The sequence below is a fragment of the Hipposideros armiger genome, unplaced genomic scaffold (genome assembly GCF_001890085.2).
Source record: "Hipposideros armiger isolate ML-2016 unplaced genomic scaffold, ASM189008v1 scaffold_303, whole genome shotgun sequence".
In the NCBI taxonomy this organism is placed as follows: Eukaryota; Metazoa; Chordata; class Mammalia; order Chiroptera; family Hipposideridae; genus Hipposideros; species Hipposideros armiger.
This window is the reverse complement of record NW_017731653.1, coordinates 161,339-184,994: the sequence shown is the minus strand read 5'-3', so window position 1 is coordinate 184,994 and position 23,656 is coordinate 161,339. Positions and strand designations below refer to the sequence as shown.

General features: G+C 46.2%; 2 protein-coding genes across 3 annotated transcripts in view; both read left to right on the top strand.

Annotated features, from left to right (window-relative positions):
* Window positions 1–23,656, top strand: part of LOC109391837 (keratin, type II cytoskeletal 5-like) — a 334,229-nt gene that overhangs the window by 161,814 nt on the left and 148,759 nt on the right. The gene's annotated exons all lie outside the window — the stretch shown is intronic.
* On the top strand, window positions 177–6,022 carry KRT1 (keratin 1). 2 transcript variants are annotated; one of them, XM_019659741.1, is made up of 9 exons: window positions 177–824; window positions 1,906–2,120; window positions 2,432–2,492; window positions 2,910–3,005; window positions 3,175–3,339; window positions 3,472–3,597; window positions 4,165–4,385; window positions 4,988–5,016; window positions 5,084–6,022. In XM_019659741.1, the coding sequence occupies exons 1-9, from the start codon at window positions 228–230 to the stop codon at window positions 5,545–5,547; spliced, it is 1,974 nt and encodes a 657-aa protein (XP_019515286.1). In that variant the 5' UTR covers window positions 177–227; the 3' UTR covers window positions 5,548–6,022. The 2 variants fall into 2 exon arrangements, with proteins under 2 accessions (XP_019515286.1, XP_019515287.1); XM_019659742.1 differs by having other exon boundaries at window positions 4,988–5,022; window positions 5,114–6,022.

The following is a 23,656-nucleotide window of genomic DNA, read 5'->3' as shown; positions in this document are numbered from 1 at the left end:
GAGAACCATCCCGGGAGCGAGGTGTGTTGTGTTGATTGTATTGTTGAGGCTCGTAAAAATCTTGTATGGCTGCAGGCAAGCCAAACCTTTGAGTGGCGCTGCATCCCGCTGACTCGAGGACCAAGCCCAATCACTCCCTGTATATAAGAGGAAGTCTCTGTGCTTGGGATAGAGGAGAGTTAGCTCCTTCCCTTTCTCTACTTTGCTCCTACTCTCTCTCAGTCAACATGAGTCGCCACTTTAGTTCCAGGTCTGGGTACCGGAGTGGAGGAGGCTTCAGCTCTGGGTCTGCCGGGGTGGTCAGCTTACAGCGCAGGACCACCAGCGGCTCCATGCGCCGCAGTGGAGGAGGTGGTGGGAGATTTTCAGGTGGAGGATGTGGTGGTGGGAGTGCTGGTGGCGGCTTTGGAAGTCGGAGTCTTGTGAATCTTGGTGGCAGTAAAAGTATCTCCATCAGTGTGGCTGGAGGAGGTAGACGTAGTGGTTTTGGTGGTGGTTATGGTGGCAGTGGCTTTGGAGGTGGCGGTTTTGGTGGTAGTGGCTTTGGGGGTGGTTTTGGCAGTGGTGGTTTCGGTGGTGGCTTTGGCAGTGGAGGTGGTTTTGGTGGTGGTGGCTTTGGCAGTGGAGGTGGTTTTGGTGGCGGTGGCTTTGGGGGTAGTTTTGGACCTGTCTGCCCCCCTGGTGGCATACAGGAAGTCACCATCAACCAGAGCCTCCTGCAACCTCTCAATGTGGAAATTGACCCTGAGATCCAAAAAGTAAAGTCTCAAGAAAGGGAGCAAATCAAGTCACTCAACAACCAATTTGCTTCCTTCATTGACAAGGTGAGTTGATCTGCTCAGTGCACCAGGAGCGCTGTTCCTGGTCCATTTGAAATTGGCACAGCCAAGACAAGTTTGGGTTTGAGTCTCAACTTTCTGTGTTTAGATGATTCAAATGTATTTTGTGGAACTGTCTTCTAGGAGATATGTTAGAAATATGCTTGTGAATGATGCTAATGACAACTCTCTTTGACAAAGGGGTCTGTGGGCTACGTAAACGTGTGCCAATTTGACATCACCTTGATGTGTTTTTTAAATTCAGCCCTTGAGCTGAATTGGGACTCACATATGTTGACTGAAGATAACAGAAAAGAGGCTAACTCAACCTCTAGGGTGCAAATGAGAGCCCTGGAAAAGTCTTCCTAACTATAAAAAGGGAGTTGAGTGTAAACAGAGTGCAATGGATATTGTAGCAGAAAGCATATAGTCAGTGCCAAACATCTTTTGCTCTCAGAAAGAGAAGTCTGCCCTCTGAGAATTTGACACTGGTCCAAGATCAGGGTCAAGATATTTTTATACTTATACTTCCAAGTATCTGTTCTGGAAAAACATGTAAACCATTTTATACTTTTTGCTTAATCATCAATCATGCCAACTCAAGTTATCCATGGTAGATTTGGAATTCAATTTTGGATTTCCCCAATATATGTTAGAACTGTGTGTATGCTCAGGGAAGGCAAACCAATTTTTATGGCAACCTACCCCCAAAAAAATCGGAAGGCAAATCTCTTATGTGTTGTGTACCTGTTTCAAAGTGTAACTGCAGTAATTTTTCTTTTATGTGCTTTGCTATTGGGTTTTTGTGCAGCTACTCCCTTCTAAAGTTCCAACTGAAATAGTACTATAACCGCCATTCTCAGGGAAATGAATGCTTCACTGAATTAACAGTGAGTTGGGTTTTGCAATGAAGATGATACGAACTTGATCATCTTCTTCCTATTTTTCTGTTTGTCGTGGCCAGGAAAACAGGAATTGAAGTTCTTTTCTAAGTGAGGTATGGCCTTGCTGTGTGGTAGCCCTTGGTGCTCAGTGGCCATAGGACTCCACTTCTGCACCAGTGAGTAATGGGGTCTTGTGTTTTTAGGTGAGGTTCCTGGAGCAGCAGAACCAAGTGCTGCAAACAAAATGGGAGCTGCTGCAGCAGGTAGATACCTCCACTAGGACTCACAGCTTAGAGCCCTACTTTGAATCATATATCAACAATCTTAGAAAGAGAGTGGACCAACTGAAGGGTGACCAATCTCGGATGGATACGGAATTGAAGAACATGCAAGACCTGGTGGAAGATTACCGGAACAAGTAAGGAAAGCTGGCTGGGCGATTTTTGACTTTTGTTCTAAAATATTTCCAGACAGTGGCATGCTAAGACTATGAACAGTATGCAACAATGTCTTGTCTTTGGTTACAGGCAAATCAATCTGGCATTTTCAGATATCTTCATCTTTTCAGAAGCTAGAAAGAGCTTAATGGTTTTTATTGCTCCGAAGAAAGGGGTGGCCAACATGTCCTAGGTTTATAATAGAAAAGCAATGACAGGCAGTGCCAATTTTAGTCTAGAAAGCAGACTTCGGAGCTCACCTTCTCTGAATTCACTTCTGATTTTCTTGCAGATATGAAGAAGAGATCAACAAACGGACTAATGCAGAGAATGAATTTGTGACCATCAAAAAGGTGAGCAAATTCTGTAGGATGGACCTCATATCTGAAATAAACAATAGAAGAGGGTCTCTAATTACTAAGCAGAAAGAAATCATGATGTGGAGAACCAGGTAGTGGGCCTGATGAACAGCTGAAGTAGAGTTTTTCTCCCCCACATTAGCATGAACCTGGATTTATCCAGGCACGCTACTTCTCCACATCCCTCAGCACTTCATGTAGTAAGTGGGGAGGCAAGTTCTCAGCAAGTCAGGCAACTCCTTTGTGATTGTGATCCCAGGGGTGGGGCGATTTAGGGATTGTGTCCACCTGTGATATAAAGGTGTGGAGTAGGCCCCAAACACATTTTCCACATGGAAAATCCCCTCACAGCTGGTGAGAGGGACTTGCCCTGGAAAGACTATGACTTCATGATGTCTATTGTTCCTCTAGGATGTGGATGGTGCTTATATGACCAAGGTGGACCTTCAGGCCAAAGTTGACAACTTGCAGCAAGAAATAGATTTCCTTACAATGCTCTACCAACTGGTAAGTCCTCTAATTTCAACCATGTTTACCCAAATGGAGAGCTTTTAAGCCTGAACCCACCACTATCCAGAAGAATAAAAATACACCTTCCATCTCATGACCCTTTCCTCTGGCTAAGGTGTTTTTTGTGTTAACACTATAAGAGTCACTGAACTATTATATCTTGCAGGAGCTGTCTCAGATGCAGACTCATATCAGTGAAACCAATGTCATCCTCTCCATGGACAATAACCGCAACCTGGACCTGGACAGCATCATTGCCGAGGTCAAGGTCCAATATGAGGAGATTGCTCAGAAGAGCAAGGCTGAGGCTGAGGCCCTGTACCAGACTAAGGTGAATGGGCTGAATGTCTGGCCAGGTTTCCTGAAATGTCTTGTCTTGCTATCCTGTGTTTTCTCTTATATATGTATGCATGAGCCATAGAGTACTCTGCCACATCTAATTGACTTGATCCACGATCTTTAGTATGAAGAGCTCCAGGTCACTGCTGGCAAACATGGGGACAGTTTGAAAGATTCAAAGATGGAGATTTCAGAGCTGAACCGGATAATCCAGAGACTTAGATCTGAAATTGACAGTGTCAAGAAACAGGTACTTGCTTCCACCTGCTACTGGAATGGGGAAGGGAGGACCCAAAGGTAATTAATTAGAGGGCACTTTTCTAGTTTTTAATATTTCAGTTCATACCGAGGTTATCTTATTATTCCTAGTTCTTTTGGTGACTATACTGATTTCCAGAATTCAGCCATCACTTAGGGTTCTCTTTAAGGAAACTTGTGAAAAATGACCTAGTAGAGAAATAGAAGTGATGGTCATGAGTGATCTAGCCCATGATCCAAAGTGAGACTTAAGAGGTGGTGAATGAGAGGAAAGGCAGCTAGAAGGTTTCAGGGTAGGCATTTAAAAGAATGTCAAGGGGTAGAGGAGCCTTGGCTTATGGCCAAGAGAGGCTGCTGCATCACTTGTAGGGGCTTTTAAGGAAGTCAACATGGCGGTATGCTATCTGGAAGGAGAATACGTGAGATGACTTAAGCTCTCATGGTTCTGCTGGATCTAGCGTATAGGCCTCACAGGGGTGAAGAGATCAATTTGAGCTAAGAAGGCCAAGGTGGGATTAGGTAATAGGAGAGTGTAATGTGCTGGATTCTCCTTTCTCAGATATCTGGGCTGCAGCAGTCCATCAGTGATGCTGAACAACGTGGTGACAATGCCCTCAAAGATGCCCAGGGCAAGCTGAATGAGCTGGAGGATGCCCTGCAGAAGGCCAAGGAGGACATGGCCCGCCTGCTGCGTGACTACCAGGACCTGATGACCACCAAGCTGGCCCTGGACGTGGAGATTGCCACCTACAGGACCCTCCTGGAAGGAGAGGAGAGCAGGTGAAAAAGGGACCCTGGATAGTTTGGCACCTCTTATGTGCTTCCTCCCTTGCAAGCTGGCTGCTGTTGAAGATGCAAACATGTGACTGCAGCTTGTCCTGGTATGGGGAAAGGAAAGGTTCATGGTGCAGGGAGAAAGACTGAGTTTCACTTTGGGAACCAGAGACCCACACTTTTCTCTTTTGAGGGCTATAGCATCCTTATGAAGTGCTTTGAGATGGAGAAATCTATTCTTTATCTGGGTTGGCTCAGATATCACCTGGCCTAAAGTCAATGCCTTTAAAGGAAACACGCCATTAGCTGCAAGGCTTGTCTAATTTATATGGAGATTTCTCCCTGTGTGTGAAAACCATATCAGAGGTTTGGGAGGCAGAGGAGACTGGATTAGGTTTCTGATCAAGGGGAAGCCCCAGACAGGGAGCTTTGGGATGGCGGAGGGAGCTTGGGGAAGAGGGTTGTCAACGTGTCTGTTCCCCTTCCCCGATTTCCCAACGCTGTTCCCCTCCTCCAATTCCCCAATAAAATCTTAAAACGAAAACAAGAAGGAAAAAAGTTTGTGAAGCTGGAGAGTGATGAGGGATTTGTTATTCCTTCTCTTACAGGATGTCTGGAGAGTGTGCCCCCAACGTGAGTGTGTGTAAGTACAAGCTGATTTCTCAGGGGCCTGTGAGGTTTTGCTGGGTTGGAAAGGGAGCTAGGTTTGAAGGTAACTGAGTGTTCCCTTGCAGCTGTGAGCACCAGCCATACCAGCGCCAGTGGAGGTGGTGGCCGAGGAGGCGGCGGTTACCGTTCCGGCGGCGGCGGCGGGGGTAGCTACGGCTCCGGAGGGGGCAGTTATGGTTCCGGAGGTGGCGGCGGCAGCTACGGCTCTGGAGGAGGCAGCTACGGCTCCGGTGGTGGTGGCGGCGGCAGCTATGGCTCCGGAGGTGGCGGCGGCGGCAGCGGCAGCTACGGCGCCGGAGGCAGCAGTGGGGGACACAGAGGCGGTTCCGGAGGGCAGAGCGGCAGCTCTGGCGGCAGGGGTGCTGGCGGCGGGGGGAGCTCTGGAGGCAGCTTGGGTTCCTCCGGAGGCCGGGGATCCAGCTCTGGGGGCACCAAGACCTCTGGTGGCAGTTCCAGCGTGAAGTTTATTTCCAGCAGCTATTCCCGAGGGACCAGATAAAGAGGCACTCTCTATACTGTTGGCTCTCCCTCTTCATCATTACCAAATATGCTCGGCAAGACCAAGGTCAATTGTCCCAGCCTTATTGGATTAAAAAGCTATGATTAATCACTTTAGTTGATCATCCCTCCCTGGCTCTGTCCTTTCTGCTCTGCTTCCCAAAGAAATTTTTATCAGTGGCAAGCTAGGTCTCTCGCAATGACCCTGCTTTGTTCTTTGCCTCAGAAACAGTTCAGTCATCACCACCACACACGTTACATTTCAAAGCACCTTCTAAATCAGCCAGAGGCGGGCTGATTAAGATCCACTGCTTCGTTGTCATGCACGGGGCAGACATGCTCTGGACAGCTCCTTACTATGCTATCTCTTGCAGCAAGCTCTGTGCTGCTTTGGTTTTTGTACATACGGTGTAAGCAAGTTGACTGTCTTTTGAGGAGAGGTCTTAAACTCCCATTTCCTTGTGTAGCTTCAATAAACTGCATTTGAAATTCTCTATGAGTCTTAAACCTTTTTGCTCATGGCACTGTCTATCCAGGATGGGTGCGTTGTGTGTGTGTGGGGGGGAAGAAGACCCTAGAGCCACATGGCCTATGGGGGAGTTGGGACACATGACCATGAGCAAGATGGGAGACTGGTCGTGCAACTTTAGCTTTAAACATTTAACTAGAACAAGCTCTTTCCCAGAGGGTGGAGATGTTATGGAGAAATGGAAAGACTAGGGTAGCAGGTTCTATTCATCTGAGGAGGTTTTCTTGAAAGGGGCAGTGAGCAATCAGGTTGGGAAGGAGTTCAGCATTGCGAAGAGGGCAAGGTATTGCATGGAAAAGTAATTGTTCATGGAACAGCCAGTGATGAGAGGAGTGTGGGTAATGCAGGGTCAGTAGCTACCACAGCCAGAATACAGACTTTGGTTCAGGGAGTTCAAGAACCAAGAGAGTTAATGGAGAGCTGTATATCCATTTCCCCTCTCTTTCAGACCACTACCAAGGCTCTGATTAATCTAAGAAGTTTATTTGTGGGGGCGGCCGGTTGGCTCAGGTGGTTAGAGTGCAGTGCTCATAACACCAAGGTTGCCTGTTCGATCCCTGCATGGGCCACTGAGCTGCACCCTCCACAACTAGATTGAAGACAACTACTTGACTTGGAGCTGATGGGTCCTGGAAAAACACAGTTTCCCAATTAAAAAAAATTATGTGTGGACATATAACCTGTACTTGTGCAGTAGTACTACGGGATAGCATAGTGGTCAGAAGCATGGGTGTTTGGATTCAGACATACATGGGTCTGGTTACTACCGCCACTATTTACTAGTGCTGTGATAATGTACAAGTTACAGACCTCTCTGCACCTCAGTTTTATCACCTCTAAAATGGGGATAATAATGCCTTTCTTGTGGGAATTATTATGAGACTTGAATAAGATGATCAGCACATAGTAAGCACTCATTGAATGCCAATTTTAATGATAATGGTGATGATGATGATGATGATGATGATGATAATGATCTGGCTGTTGTAACATTGCTGCTTGGTCTCCAGGCCACTCAGTAAATACTTGCTCTAAGGAACAAATGAACATCAGCTTCCCAGTGGTTCTATGACCATGAAAAAGTCACTTGCTCTGAGGGTCAGTTTTTAAAGCTTCCAATTAGGAAAAATATTCCTAGTTCCAGTGTTAACCAGAGCCGAGGGAAATAGAAAGTATAGATCAACAGGAGTATTCTGTAAGTACAACTTGGTGAGCTCTACCCCTCCTCCCCTGTCACACCCTCATCAGAGCTGCTTCCTGTTTGGACTGATGTGAGCATCTGGATAGCATGATGGTGGATAGAAAGAACAAGGAAATTTGATTCAGAGTTTCATCTACTGTGGTATTTAAGGGGCAGGCAAAGGAAAATAATCCACAGCTTACAGGATGTGTGGATCCTTGGACAAGTCACTTGACCCTTCTGAGACTCAGTTTTCTTGCAGGTGAAATGGGGATGAGACATCAAGAAGATAAAATATAGAATGTGAAAATGCTGTGTGAATTGTAAATGTGTTATATAGAAGTAGTTAGGTGAAATTAAAAGGGAATGACAAAGAAGTAGAAGGCAGTGGCTGACTGTCAGGACCATCAAGGAGAGAGTAACTTGATATGGTCACTGTTGCCCAGTGAAAGCTCTGTAGGGACATGAAATTGAGTTTCTCAATACACTCAAGTTGAATCTGCTCTGGAGGACAGATATTTGTGAACCAAACACATAAGAGATGAATGTGCGAGCCAGAATGTTTATGTATTAGCTTGTGGGGAAACCTACAGTTTTAGTGACTGAAATACCAGAGCCTCTCCATCCTGTTATCAAGGTACCTGGAAAACTGAAGTAGTCACAAAAGGCAGGTTTAGAATAATGGGAGCTGGGTAGTCTTGAGAGAGCGAGATGGTTTACCTTCTCTGCAGGAGGGTGGACCTCTGGGGCCATGAGATATGGCACCAAGGACACTGTTGAATAAACAGTGATGTATTCTCATACTCTGACACCTATTTTCTAAATTCTTTCTTAGGTTACAACTTTTTTTAGTCACATTTCATCTTGTTTTCTTGGTAAGGTCAGACATGAAACAGAGACCAATACAATTTACAGTAAAACTTATCAAAACTTGTAAAGGCACAAGGGCTAAATGAAAACCCTGTGTAAGTCAGTATATAATGTAGAACTAAAGTGAGTAAGATCAAGTGCCCAAATGTGTTAGTATTAGAAAGACAGTAAAGGAAAAATTTGGATTCCTTTCAGTTCAACAAATAGTTCCTGCACACATACCATGTGTCAGGGATGAGGCCAAACATTGGGGTACGATGATGAGTGTGACATGGTCTTGTTCTCAAAGAGCTTAGAGACTTGGGTCATGGGGAGGATGTAAACATGTCATTACAATGCACATGACCCAACACAATGACAGAAACACATACAAGGCATAGAAATGGTACATATGCATGTGAGGGTTATTAAAAGTGGTGCATGGCAGGATTTTAGAGGATAAATAGGAGTTTGTCAGGCAGACAAGGACATTTAAGGCAGAAAAGGACACTCTAGGAAGAAGGAATAATATGGGTAAAAACATGGAAGAGTGAAATTGCATGAAGTATTTGATCATTTGAAGGAACATTTGAAGTTAGTGACAAGAAATGAGCATGAAGAGTTAGTTAGATCCAATCAAGAAGGGCCTTGCAGGCATTCAGTGGAGTCTGGACTGTTGTTTGTGGGTCAGAAGTTCTCAGATGGGGCTTTGGGACCTACTGTCTTATTACAGTCTCAACCTACTATGTACTGGGCCAACAGGAAGGAAAGGGGTTGCCCTACCCCAACAGACTTGACTATCTCCACTCCATTGGGATTTGAATTTCACGTTCTTCAGCAGATAAGCCTTTTGGAATCTGTCTGTGGCTTCTGCCCGTATGCCACAGCCTATGACCCAATATCAGCATTTTGCCCTAACCTTAAGATATCTGCACACACCTCCTCTCCCTGGGTCTAGGCCCTTGTGTCTTCCTCCTAGCATCTCAGCTGGAAGGACAGAATTCTTCCCTTGGTCCACTGGCCAACAGAGCCTTGGGGCTCCCTTTGGGCCATTCTTTTTCTTTGAATGGCTGCAGCATTGCAGCCATCAGTTTGGTGGACATTCTCCCTTCCATAATTGGCCAAAGTTTCTTTCCATAACTGTGTGGCTCTTACACAGCCATCTATCCAATAGAGCACTGGGATTCATCCAACTCTGGAGAAGAACAATCTTTCCACCTTCTCCCTTCCCTACACACTAACTGCATTATCTCCCACAATTCTAGGCCTAAGACAATCATCTAGTGCTCCTGGGAAAACAGCAGAATCCAGCAACTCTTTCTGTAACCTTTGCTTCTCAGATTCTAGTTCAGTTTAGTTCAATTCCACCATGCTGCCCCTTCCCTTGGGAGAGGGTCTTCATTTGCCTTAGGAGGTGGGGGTGGGGGTTCACCAGCCCATAGGAGAGTGAATCCAAAAGATGATCTGGAACAAAAGCCTGTGGGTTTGCATGGAATTTTAGGAACCAAATCCCCAGGACAGACTTCACTGGCATGGGGACTTTCTATGGGTCCCTTTGAGGGACTCTGAGGAAGTCTCATACAACTGGCCAGTTCTATCAAAATGTGTAAATTTTAACAGGGACTTTATGATCATTAATGAAAGTTTCTTTTGAAAAAGAATATTCTTTCTTTAGGTCAGTAATTCTAAAGGTATAAGTCTTATTGACCTCTGTTTTATAACAAAAATTAAAGTAATACACTTTTGCTGCCAAGAAAAGAAAAACATAGATGGTATACTTTACAATCACATATAATTTAAAAGTATCAACGCAATGCCTTAACTGCAACATAAAGGAGACACAAAAGGGAAAAAACTGGTAATAATGTCATATATATTTCACTTTGTAAGTTCTCAGGCAGGACTGTATTAGAAGACACAACGATGCATCAGATGTTTGCACCGACAGGTAGAATTACCATGCATTCAATTATCTCCAAATGCAGGCTGATGCAGATATGCTGTACTGGCAAATTAAATAAAATGAGCAACTTTGCCATTGACAATACAATTTTCCAAAAAGGTGAAAACCCCTGTAAACTCCCTCATGAAAAGAAAATACAGCCTTTTCTTGAGGTATACAGTAGTTGCATTTCTCAGCAACTCAGTACCTCTGAAAACTGAGCACAAATACTTTGCATGTGTATGTGATGTGATGTAGAATATAATGGTTCTGGGCTGAGCCATTATAAATGGTGGAGCTTTCCAAAGTTGTGCAGGGGGGTCAAGTATAATCTGGATCCTACTCACCAAATGTCAGTAACAGCCCCCATATCACAGAGACAAGCAAGAAATGTCTCCACAGAATTTTAAAAGATCCTTTTGGCAGTACTGCTGTTTTGGGACATTTTGTGGCTGGGGACGTTTTTAGAGCCTCCAGGGGAGAATATCAGGTACACATTTTCAGTTGTACTCGTGTGTGTGTGTGTGTGTGTGTGTGTGTGTGTGTGTTTGTGTATTGAGGGGGTGAGGCTGTGGAAAGGCCATATCTCCATCTGAGAGTACATTATGTGAACCCCTGAATTGTGTAAATATTTCCATTAGTTTCCATTTCATTTACCATTAAAGGAACTTGAGAGAGACAGAGAGAGAGAGAGACAGAAAGAGAGAGAGAGAGAGAGAGAGAGAGAGAGAGAGAGAGAGAGAGAGAGAGAGAGAGAGAGAGGTTTGAGAGAGAGGAATCAAGAACAAAATCCCAAGACTGCCTAAGGACCAGACAAAGACAGAGCAATCCGTAATGAGTATTATAAAGGAGTAGCCATGGAAGATGGGAGAAGTGAGAGCACAATGTTATGGAAACCAGGAAGGAAGCAGATTTCAAAAGCAGCCAGGAAAAGAAGTCAAGTGTGAGCGCGTTTCCTGGAGGAACTACATTGAGAAGAGCCTAGAAATATGGTTAGAATTTGGGCAGTTGGAAGGAATGAAGTAGGCACTACAGCCCCCTTTCCTTGTGAAGAGCGCATGGCTAATTGACTGACTACAATTGGAGGCCAGAGATGTGGTCTATAAAGTTGCTTCCTGGAGCCACATTTGGCTGGAGCCTTGTGCCAGATGAAAGAGAGGGTAAAGATGCCCCCGAGACATTTGGGTGGTGTCAGCAATTTTTGGTTGGTTGTTGGAAGCGTGGCTACTCAAGGTGCCTTGGGATGCTCTGTGTCCCTGTGCTTGCTCCTCCCATATTTGCTGGAAGGAATGTGTCACTCCTTGTCAAACCATTATTAGAAAAATGGCGCAGTCTTAGACAACTTATGACCTTCCCAGGTTCATGTAATGTTATTCCCACCCCTCCCTAGTGCCCACGCCCAATTTCCAATCTGTCAATGGGCCATGTGAGTTGTGTCTAGACAGTATGGAGTGTCCTCTGCTGGTACAAAAGCTCCTTTACACACAAAGATGGGACATGTATTGGTTGTGACAAAGCAGTAGCTCCCAGGGCTGGTGAGACTGAAGATGATGTAATATAGATATTTCAGAAAACTTCTTGGGAAAAATTAAAAAAAAAAGACTTTTCCTTGGTTTTGTTCTGTTGGTCATAAAGACATATAAAAGCAGCTAAATTCTTCTTGGTACAGAGAGTATCTGATAGTGGGAGAAAGATCTCTCCCCTGGGTGTTGAGCTCAATTCTGATCATTTGGAAAGTTCCGAGCAACCCACTAGAAAGCTTGTGTGAGCTCAGGGACAAGAACTGGGGCAGAGAAGGGACTTGGAAGGAGAGCAAAGATGATTGAGGGTTGACAGTCACATTCACTGAAGATGGATCACACCATTCATGTGTGGAAGAGGGTCAGGCCTGTTCTTGCTTGGAAGTGACAGGGGTCAAACTTCCACCCAGGTCCAGTGTCTGACAGTGGTAGGGGATGTCCTGCGAGTTGATGAATGAGTTTCCATTGGAGACACACGAGCAGGCTGGCCTTGCCTGAAGCAGGGGTGCTTCAGAAGAGAGTCAAACCCTGGATGGAACCACTTCTAACTTGAGACCCTATGGCTTCCCCCTTTCCCCATAATCTTCCCCAATCCACCCTATTCTTCTTCCTCTCTTTTTCTGCCTCAAATCCCAGATTCAACTTCCAGAATATTTTGACCAGTTATTTAAAAAGTATAAAAGTTTGGTCTTGGCTTGAGCTGATCTGATCGGTGATTTGGAGAACATTTTTGTTTGTTCAGTTAAGAAAATGCCAGAACTCAGTCTCTGAGCATGGGTTGTTCATGGCAAGGTATATTTGAGACGAAGACTGAAGTGAGGCCATCTTGCCCCTCCTACAGCTCTAGGTCCTTAATTAATCTCAATTATTTGGAAGGTGAGAAGGGATGTGAGGAGGGGCAGGTCCCTCACTTAGCTTTTTGGATCCAACAACCTAGACATTCCTACTACCCACCTTTCTACTCTGTACCGCAATGAGGTAATTGATTACCCTCTTTCCTTATCAGCCTTAAGTTTTTCCTGTTGTCAGCACATTTGATTTCCTTCTGTCCTAAACCTGGTGGAGCTAGAAAAACATTCTGGGCAAGTGGAGAATGCAGTGTACTACCTGTATCCCTGAAGGAAGCATGAGATGGTTCTGTAATGGAAATCACCCCTTATCCACCTTTACAGGTTAACATTTAAGTGTCTTTACATGTGCTATCTGCTAGGGTGTGCTTGGGATCCAGGGTGAGGGCTCTGTTTTTGGCTGCCTTCTCTTCAGTAATCTTCTCTCTTGGTTTGACAATACATAAACAAGGTTTCCATGGCGAGGACATCAGGCTATGAGGCAAGGTGGTGTGGCAGGTGCCTCATGCCACCTCACTGGTACTTGTGATCTGCCACGTGCCACCATGGAGAAGTGTGCACCCAGCAGGACCAGGAGAAGACACGCAGTCCATCTCATGGCAGGACAGTCACCAATGTGTGGTTGTGGAGGGCTTGATGAAGCGAAGTTTGGATTTATCCTGCTTCTGGACCCAACCTATTAGCCCCTTCCCTGGCCACCCACAGATACGTGAATAAGAAAGAGCAGTTTGTTTGACTTCTTTTCTTTTTTTTTAATTGGGGAATTTGGGGAGCATAACAGTGTTGGGGAATTGGGGAGGGGGACCAGCCAAGTTGTTGTTCTTCAATATTAATTGTGGAGGGCACCAGTCGCCATCTGGCTGTCTGTTGGCAGCTTGTGGCCTCTAAGCTCAAGGTGCTGTGTTCAATCTTAGTCGTGGGTGGGCGTAGCCACCATCCCATGTGGGAGTCGAACCAGCAGCCTTGTGGTTAAGAGCGCACATTCTATCCACTGAGCCATCCGGGCTGCAGCTCAGCTCAAGGTGCTGAGTTTGGTCTTAGTTGTGGGTGGGCATAGTCCACCATCGAACAGGCAGTCTTGTTGTTAGTAGCACGTGCTCTCACCATCTGAGCCATCCTGCCACCTGTTGGCAGCTCAGCTTGGGCGCAGCATCACTGGCCCATGTGGGAATCGAACCTGTGGTCCTGTTGCTCAGAACTCGCGCTCTTAAGCTAACTTTTAGCCAACTGAGCCACTCAGCCGGCCCTGGTTTGACATCTTAACAGGCCAGGGGAAGTGTTTCAATGTAATATTTGGAAGCCTGGAAAGGACACACAGCTCCTGTTTACTTCCTATCTTCTATCATTGTGGGTAACTGGGTGTTGACTCTGGTATTTATTAAGCCCCTGCTCTTTATTTACCTGAGGCCTTTTCTAGCTATGAAATTCCATGCTGTCGGGTGGCATGTTTGGTGACAGAGCTGCTGGGCTGGGTTCCTGCTCTGTTACCCACGAGACCTTGACGAGTCACTGAACTTTGTCTTTTCATCTTAAAAATGACGGTATCAGTTGGGGTGAGCGCTAACATGTTTCTGAGCTGTTACTTCGTACAGATACTAGAGTGGGGTGGACAGCCTTTCAGAGGGGCAGATCACTCTTATTAAATCTCTGTATTGAGAGCAAGGATTAGGCAGAATAGGTTGGAGTGGGTGGAAGTGGGACCCAGGGAAGGATGTGGAGCCCGAAGACATTGGTCAAGCCCTAGTTCTGCCATGCACTCATCTGTTGCTCTCAGGCAGGTCTCCTCACTCTTTTAGAGGCTCAATTTGCTCATATGTGAAATGGGCATAATACTATTTGCCCAACTTATTTCAGAAGGAGTTGGTCAAAATGAAATTACATCTGTGAGGGTGATCTCAAGTGCTATACAAAGGGAGCTATCATTACCACTGTTCTTCCTGGAGAAGGTACTGGAGTGTGGGGTGGGCCAATGAGCAGAGCATTGCTGGGGTGCCTGGGAAAGGCTGCTTCCTTGGGGACCAAGGTAGAGTCCTGTCCCTCATTTTCCCTATGACTTCATTCGTGTACGTCTTGAAGCATTTAAGAGTCCTCCTTTTAAAAGAAATACTCATTCATGGGGGTGGTGGTGGGGAGGTTCATATTCTAGACTTATTACCATGAGCTTGCAATGAGTGGCTGGTTAATGCCTGAGCAAGGCCGAGCTGACTGCCTGCTGGGATGTGGGATGGGGAAGGGGCGGGAGCTCCAGGGAGTAGGGGGACTGGGAGGTGGGCTCGTGAGCCTCAGGTAGGGGTGCATGGTCAGGTGGCAAGATGCAGCCTAAGAGCTGATGCTGTTTTTATTTTATTACCACCATTTTGGAGTTTTAAAACATTTTCTAGGCAATGGGAAGATAGACAACTTTGCTTTCTGCTAGAAGTTATGCTAAGTGCTACATGTATAGTTTCATTAATTTTTCTACCAACTCTGTGAAGTGAATACTACTATTCTGCCCACTTTACAGATAAGGAAATAGAGGCTATGAAAGGGTAGGTAACTCTTGTAAGGTAAAGATGCTAATAAGTGGGATTCAATTGAGGTGTGTGACATGAATCCATGTCCTTAACCATCACCTAGCACGGCCTTTGTTTATTACAAGGTACCCTAAAAGGGTAATTTATCATTATAGCTTTTCTCCCCGTAAACAGAGAATCCCTCAGAATCTTTTCTGTTGGGGTACCACAGTCACTTTTTACACTGGGACAGAGGGCAAGAAAAAGACCTAAGGGTTAAGAAGAAGCCCCAGAGACCCAGTGTTTGAACCTGTGGTTTCTGTCACCCAGGCAGAACAAGGCAGCTTAGCTTTGGACCCAGCCTCGGAAGCTTCCTTCTCACGCCTTTTCCTGTCAGGATGCCCACAGAAGGGGACGGGAAGCCATGCCATCCCTGGTCTGCCCCGGCACGGGGGAGGCTGCTGCCCCCAATGCCAGGCAGACATCTCTCAGCCTCATCATAAGGATAACCTAAGTCCCTCCCCTCCTCTGGTGGCATTGTCCCTTCCCTGGCTCTCAGCAGAAACAGGTGGAGACCACTCACCCCTTGGCAGGTGGTTGTCCAAGTTTTAAGGCAAAGGCAAAGGGTGCTTTTCCAAGATCATCTAAGCAGCCAGCCTGCTCAGGTATGATGTTCCCAATTTGCTGTCTGGGAAGCAGTTGCCCCCAGAAGGGCTGATCGCCAGGGTCTGGGATGGTAGGGCCTTTTGTCAGAACATTGCTAGGAAGAGGCAGCGTAATCCTGGGGGTCCAACTGAGCTCAGTCTCCCAGCTGCTAATCTGGGAAGAAGGGAAGTGGAGGTGGAAAATAACAGGAGGAGGGAAGCTGGTGAGTAAGACATCAAACCTCAGGGTGTGGCAGCTGTGAAAATACTGTGCAGACCGCCTGCACACTTTTTGATAGTACTGAGATTAGCAGCAGGATCAGCTCCTCACTCTCCCTGCTACCTCTCTGCTCTACCCTGCTCTTCCCAGGGGCATTCACCCAGCTCAGTGTCTGCCCCTGGGTGGTCTTCCAGCCCCCAGAACACCCTCCAGGTCCCAGCCTTCCCACAACTGCTGAGACCTCTTCCCCCAGGGAGCTTGGTGACTCCTGTACAGCATGGGTGGCAACTTCCCAAATGGCATCCTTGATTAACTTCTCACTTTTCACTGCCCCTGGAGCAGGGCTCCCGCTATGGGGCAGGGTGGGTGCCTCTCGCTACTCTTCTTGTCAAGGCATACCTGGGCTCAGTCCCGAGCACTGCTGTGCCAGTGTCTCTGTGCCCAAAAAGAGCAGGAGGAGGGCCTGTGAAATTTATTCTTACCGAAGCCCTTGGCAACTCTCTGCTATCTCCCAAAATGCCACACCAAAGGGGCTGTGAGCTGAGTTCATACTTTGCATGGAGGGGAAGGATGCCAAGATTCATCCTTTCCTTTCCAATTTGTGACATACACGTGCCCTGTGACACAGGAATAGGGAGGGGAATATTCCTCTTTATCACACTCAATCTGATAATGTATCACACTCCTCCTCCTCCCAGCCCTCCTGGGCCCACACCCATAGCAGCGTCCCCTCCTCTGTGTTTCCTACCCACCATCTCCACCCGCTTGGGCGTGAGCAGAAACCCAGAACATCCTGCAAAGGCCTCGTCTCGCAGGTCCTCTTATGTGGCCAAAAAGCAGTGTCCAGAGAGACAGAGCCAGTCATCATACTAGTGGCAACGTGGTAAGCCATCTGGGAGTAAGGAAGGGTCTGGGGCAGGTGGCAAGAAACACCAGGAAGTGGGATCAGATCAGGACAGTGCTGTGTGAACCTATTTGGGTCATGGGCCTCAGTGAGAATCTAGAAGAGCTGTATTTCCTCTCCACAATGAAACTGCACACTTCTGCATAAGCATCCAATTTTGTAAGAATTTCCCAGAGCCCAGCCAGGGACTAACTATGGCCTTCCGTGTAAGAAACCAGCTTGGGAATGTATACACCGAGACCCATAGACATGGCTCGGCCACTTGAGAAAGTGGAGTAATTAGATAAACAAAGGCACAAGTGTGACCGAGTGAGGGGGTACAAAGTTAAGGGGGAACAGGCACCTCATGGGCTTGATCGGCAAAAGCTTTCTAGCAAAGGGGGATTCCAGAGCTGGAGAGACGTGGGGAGATGAAAAAGCAGAGGATATGTGGAAAGGAGCCGGGAGGGTGGCTGTTCCACGCCTTTAGCCCTCTGGTGTCTGGAGAGACACTGGGAATCCCTGTGACCAACAAAACAACAGAAGTCCTGGGCACAAGCCCTGTGTCATTATAGCAAAGCTTTCGATGTCTCCATTTCCCCATCTGTAATGTTTCTCACCTCAGAGGATTATCAACAGATTAAAAATGAGACAAGGAATGTAAAAACAAAACAAAATAAAACAAAACAAAAACCAAACACCTAGTGAAGGACAAAGTGCTGTGCAAACAGGAGATATTCGATGCCCTGCCGAGGAAGCCAGACAAGTGAACAAACGACTCTTATTTCCTCCCAGGGTCAATAACTCCAGATGCTGTGTCCACTGCCCAAGTGAAAGGGGGTCCCCAGGGTGACCCGGGTCAAACCTGACACTCCTTTCTGCTGGCTTTGGATGACAAGGCTTGTGCTTGGTGAGTGTCTACACAGAACAGGGCAACGGAAAATGATGGCCACGATCTGGTGTCGTGAACTTGCCTAGACAACCATACCACGACATCCCCATCATAAAATTCTCTCATTATCACCTCTCTCTTTCTTACCAGGGAAGCACTATTTCTGCCTAATAGTGAATGGCATGGAGTTAAACCTACAGAGAAAAGTACAGGCATCATCCTGGCTCTCTGGGGACTTACAATGTGAAGACATAAACCAACTCTATGGATGTATTGATGGGTCTCCAGAGGACAGGCTCTGACCAGGGTGCGTGGCTATGTGGGGTCTGCCCTGAAAAATGGGGGCGCAGGAAGCCCTCAGCATACTATACTCTAGGGTTTAGGCGCCAGCTGAAATGCTGACTTAGGGGAGCTGGTGGGGAAGGTGGGGGTCCACACAGACTCTCCACCTCTACCTCCACCCCCAAGGATCTTCGTTGAGAGGCTCACTGGCATTTCTGTCTTTGGGTCTTTCTCTGTGTGGGAGAGACGCAGCCCTAAAGCATGCAACACCAAAAAGCCAGGGTGTTTAGATAAATGCCAGAAACAGCACAAGTACTTTGGCCCAAGGGAGAAGAGGGCGTGGAGATTTTCTACCCCAGAGACTCCAAAGCTCAGACAAAAAAACTTTTGTTAAAATTTTTCTGAATGGCTAAGCCTGAGAAGAAGAGGTGAAGTTTTCTGCCTGCTCCCAGGCCTGCCGGTAAACGCTAATGCCAAGGAGAGAGAAAAAATAATAAAAAGAGGAGCAATGGACCCATGTCCTCTGTCTGCCTTGCAGCTGCCATTTCTTCCCTTGTCCCTCAGTGAGAAAATAAATGAAAGCAGTGCCTGGGTCTGCACGTTTTGCTTTCCAAGTTCTCCCAGAGTTTGCTTCAGCTCTCAGGGCTTTACCTATTAATGTCTATTTGAAACACAAACTGACTTCTGAACTAATCGGTAATTCGATGTCTCCATTTTGCCCAGCAAGAGGGGTAACATGCCACAGTCACATGGTTTGTGCTGGCAGAGAAACTCCACTTTACAACTAGCTTGCTCTTCCCAGTCTATCACACAGTTTCCTTTATGAAAGTACTGTTAAATAGAGACAAATACACTGTTTTGAATATCTGATGGGCTGTGAAGTGTGCCTATGGTTCACAAAAATATAATTGGTGTCATAAATTTGACACATCCCAATTGAATGACTACCCTAGTTCTATTAAACATTCACTGCTTAATTAGTAATGGTCTCACTTGCTTTCTGTAGAATTTAAAAGGCTTTTAAAGAAAGGTTTGAAAGACCCATGATTTTTTTTATGTTAAAAAAAACTATCCAGAGAGTTTTAAACAGTTATATATTTTTTTTGTTGTTAAAAATCCCTGTAGCCAGCAAGTCATCCAGAATCAAGTTCTTTGGCCATTCTTTCCAAAATGAGGCATTCCAGGGAGGCACAGGTGTGAAGGTATCTTGAGAGCTTTGTCACTAAACTGAGGAGCAGGAGTCTCTTCAAATAAGGAGCAAGTTTTTAATTTATTTTTACAATTCCATTTGTTTTCATTCTTTTCTCTTTCTCATTTTTTATTGGTGTGTGTGTGCAGGGTCATATTTCTCTATCTGCCTCTTCCTACCATTATCCCCAGCCAACACAGTAAGCCTTGAAAGCATTAAAAGAGGTCACAGTGATGGGGCAGGGTGAAGTGAGGGCAGAGGGTGGGAGGAAAAGCGTGGACTGAAAGCATGTGATGAGACTCTCAGTGGGCACTTGGCACGGGGATGTTGCTGAATAAATAGCAGGTGCCCAGGTAGAGGTACTGATGGTGAATTACAGCTGTGAATGGCCGCAGTGCAATAGAGCATTACATCAGGAAGCCTTCCTAAGAGTGAGGGGTTGGGTAGGAAGGAGGCAGCATTAAATCCGGGGAAACCTGGAGGAGCCTCTGAACTGTGAGGAAGGCATGAATGGTACATTATAATGACCCCACTTTTCTGAAATCACAACCAGGATGGGATGGACTATTTGATGGCTGTCTTGTCCTCCCATGTTGGGGTGGCTATATATATGGTAATGGGAAAGAATAAGAATATATTGGTGCCCGGAACAAAGGTTGGAGCTGGGATTGGCAAGAACTTTTCATGGGAAGCCACTTTTTGGCTCTCTCGTTGTGAATGCAGACATGTAGATGAGAACACACATGCACACATGTCAGAGTGAGTTCAGTAGCTAGACAACATTTTAGCAGATAAGGCACATGCCTCAGTGTGTTGTCAGTAGCAACGCCAGGACCTGAGTTCATTCAGCCATGAATTCATCCCATGGAGAACCAAGCTAGGATGTGTAACTTCCCATTGTCTGGGTCAGTGCTGCTGGGGCCCCATTAGAAAATTAGAACTACGTGTGACATTTTGGTCACTGCAGTGGGAAGGGGAGTGATATTGTTGAGCACTGACTGTGTGCCAGGCATGATGCTGGAGGCTTCCTTTGTTGATTTCTGAATTGCCTTTTCGACCAACACGTGATGAGTCCCTGCTGTGTCCTGGGCAGTGTCCCTGCCCTCATTCCTTCTGTTTCTGGGGTCTGCCCTGTTTCCGAGAGGTGGGCACATCCTGCTTTCCTGATGAATCTGGGAGTCTCTGCATTCCAAAATGAACTTTTCCACACAGTGGGAGGTGTTAGGCACTTCATCCGGTGGGTAGGCCTGGCTGCTCACCAGCCTGGCTTCTCAGTTAAAACCAATTTGCCCAGAGCACCTTAAAATCGATAGCTATGGGGCTGGTGCTAAGAAAAGTGGTCGATTGAAAACAAACAAACAAACAAACAAGCAAACAAACAAACAAACAAACAAACAAAGACCCCCAAAACTTAAAAGGACATGTTAGTTAAGAAAGAAAGGGAAGGCAAGGGCTGTGATGGAGAACTGGGTCAAGGACTAGGGCTATAGATGAGTGAGCAGTTTTAACGTATCACTTACAAAAAATGCCCCGGAGGAGATATTGAGCAAGTGACTCCTGTTGGGAGCCTGGAAGTCTCCTGTCCCACCTTCTCGTAGAGACGCTGGGGCGGTTCTGATGAAATGTGCCAAGCTTAGCAGGCAGTACGGGGACTTGGTACAGCTATCTTGGGACGCTTCTGCTGCAGGATGGCTTGTGGGCAGCTTGTTTACAGCCTGCTGCTGGCTGTCCTCTCTGCTTTCTGAACTTTTTTCTTGGTGTTATGGGACGCTATTGGTGTTGGTCCCTTGAGCAGCCTGAACTCAGCAGCAGGAGCTGGAAGAGGAGGGTTTGTTATTTGTTTTGTTTTTGAACTCTAAACACTTGGTTTGGTTTCCATTCTGGGGCTGTGTGAACAGATGGCTTGAGGTTCTCAGCAGCTCTGTTCCGCTGATGCTTTGAGGCTTTGGAGAGACTCACCTCCGGGCCTGTGGAGGGAAGGCCCATGGGGGGAAGGGGTGGGACAGAAACCTGAGACAACCTGCAGGTGGGATATTTCGGGAACAGGTACATGGCAGGCTGTGAAGAAGGCTCAAGCATTGCTACATCATATTTCCATGTCAGGGAAAAGCTGCAATTCCAAACCCCAAAGCCTAAAAATAATTTTTAGATTGTAGGCTTATTCCCTGAGTGACTGCTCTGTGCTGAGGTGACAGAGGTTTGGGGTAAAGATCAATATGAGCCTGGCTCTGCCCTGCAGAAATCCGGGTACGTGGCTCATTGTAACACGAGGAGGGCTGTAATGAGGCTGTAAGGGAGGTATAGACGCTGCTAAGGGAGGAGATGAGAGGGGGAGACTAATTCCTATCAGGAGAAGCTGGTGTTAGCATACACATTTATTTCCCACTGGCTCAATACTTCCCCCCCCCCCCCCCCTGCTTAACACTGGGAGCTTGCTTTTCTGCTCCACCGGCCAACGGATATGCTTTTGAAAACTTATGAGAAAAAGCATTCAGGGGCCTCGGTTTGCTGGCAGCTTGTTGAAAGAAGGATTTGGGCCTGCAGGATCCTTGTTCTGCTCTCAGAGGCAGCAAAGCTAAAACCCATTACACTGACAGATCAATACCCTGTGGGATCCAGGATAAGTTCCCATTTTATAGATGGAGAAATTGATGACCGCTGTGGAAATCAGCCACAAGATCCCAGCTGGAACCAAGCGTCTTAACTCCCATTTCATCCCCTTAAAGAACACAGAACATGTTATCCAGACAAGCACATTAAGATTATGTAAAAGACAAAGTTAAAAAAGTATGGAAATAAAATGCTATAACATCTACGTTCTATTATTCCACCTTCTCCATTGAAAGAGAAAAGGAGGATCCTCCCTCTTCAACTTGACTTTCAAAAACTGGCAAATGGGTCTAGAAAAGGAAGGTGCTCAGCCGAGAGACTGGGAAGGGAGACTCGGTGTGAGAGCAGAATTACAGAGCACTCACACTTGCAGACTGTGTGCTGGGCAGGAGCCTCGCACACAGTAGACGCTCAATTAATGTTCGTTCCTTTCCGCCACAGAGGGACTAAGAGCCCCCTGAAGCTGGCATGGCCTCAGCACAGTCAAGGTGGAGTAATGGACAATTAGGGCGTAGTTCAGATAGCCACAGATAACACATTTGACTTTGGATTGAGATTCTCGCCAACGCTTTTAGCTTTATGACTTATTCACATAGTTATGATTATATAAGCCCGACTGGGGAAAATAAATTAAGGAGACACAAGAACTTATTTCCTTCAGTATTCTCTTATTGCAAGTCAAATCTCTTGAATAACTAGCTCCCTGTTCTCTACCCTCATTTCTATCTTGGCCACGTAGTTAAGACACAGGATTGGAGACTTGGGGGAGGTGGCGCAAGAAGGTAAATGACACTTATCGAGTTTCTGCTGTTCACTAGAAATTGTGCTTAGCACGTGTGTTTATTACCTTGTTCTGTTTTTTACAACAGTCTTCTTCTTCTTCTTCTTCTTCTTCTTCTTCTTCTTCTTCTTCTTCTTCTTCTTCTTCTTCTTCTTCTTCACTTTTCATAGTTGAGGAATCTGAAGCTAAAAGAGGATTATGAATTATCCAAGGTCATTTAACTAAAATACAAAGCAACTGAGACTTCAGGTCAAAGCTTGTGCTTTTTACATGATTGCACAATAACTCTGACCTAGGATCTGAGAAATCCTGCTTCTATAACTTAGCTGACTATGTGAAGGGCATGGTCGTAGCCCATGAAAGAAAAAGGAGATACCTTTGCTTCACCCAAAACAGACGATGATATCTAACATTTTTATTGTGCATGTTGTGGTTTTCCAAACACTTCAGGTGAATTCCCCATATTATGGCTAAGAATACAGGACTCAAGAGTTTAAGTCAATGACACAGAGACAGTGAAAACAAAACTTGGACTCAAACCCAGAACTTCTGTCTTTAAATTCAACTCTAGTATTCCATAGTGCCTCTCCCATGTACTTGGCCACGTGGACAAAGGAAGGACTGTGCTTGAGTTTAGGTGTTGGTGTCCTGTGCATTTGATGAATTGATGGGTATTCATCCATCCTGGGTATCACTGAGGAGCCCAACTTGCTAATTGCCTCGGAGGATCGCTGGGCAGTACATGATTACTGGCTGGTTAAATCAATGTACGCTTGGATCTTGGAGTTGTGGAAAGCCTTTGATTGCAATCTTTTGTTGTGTGCCCAGAGTGAGACAGACCCAGAAATAGAGGAACTTTCCTGAAGACCCTCATCCTCTGGGATTTCGTGTAGGAAAATGATGGCTATAACAACTTCTGGTTACAGGAAAGAAAATTGTCCTCTCCTCGGTACCTGGCTATTGTGCATTCCTGTTGTGGTCTGGGAAGGAAAGAGTTAAGATATTTTGAAGAAAGACAACTCTTTTGCAGTATCCTGAGCCAACTTCTTTCTGTAAGAGGATGCCTATTTCTGCAATAGCACATGTAAAACTACTTGTTAAAACTCTTCCCGGGGCAGTGGGAAAAGCAAGCAGAACTCTAAGGCTGGTACTGAGGGGCTCCCACAGACTCTAAAGCTGTCATCTCTTTTATCAGCTCAACTGGGGTGACGAGCCTGCACAGGACCGAGTGGTAGCTGGCCTCCCTTGG

Excerpts from the sequence above, each read along its gene's own strand:
- KRT1 (XM_019659741.1), top strand. The coding sequence starts at position 228 with ATGAGTCGCCACTTTAGTTCCAGGTCTGGGTACCGGAGTGGAGGAGGC. Across the intron at positions 2,493-2,909 it reads AATTTGTGACCATCAAAAAG|GATGTGGATGGTGCTTATAT; the intron begins GTGAGCAAATTC and ends TTGTTCCTCTAG. Across the intron at positions 5,017-5,083 it reads AGAGTGTGCCCCCAACGTGA|GTTTGAAGGTAACTGAGTGT; the intron begins GTGTGTGTAAGT and ends AAAGGGAGCTAG.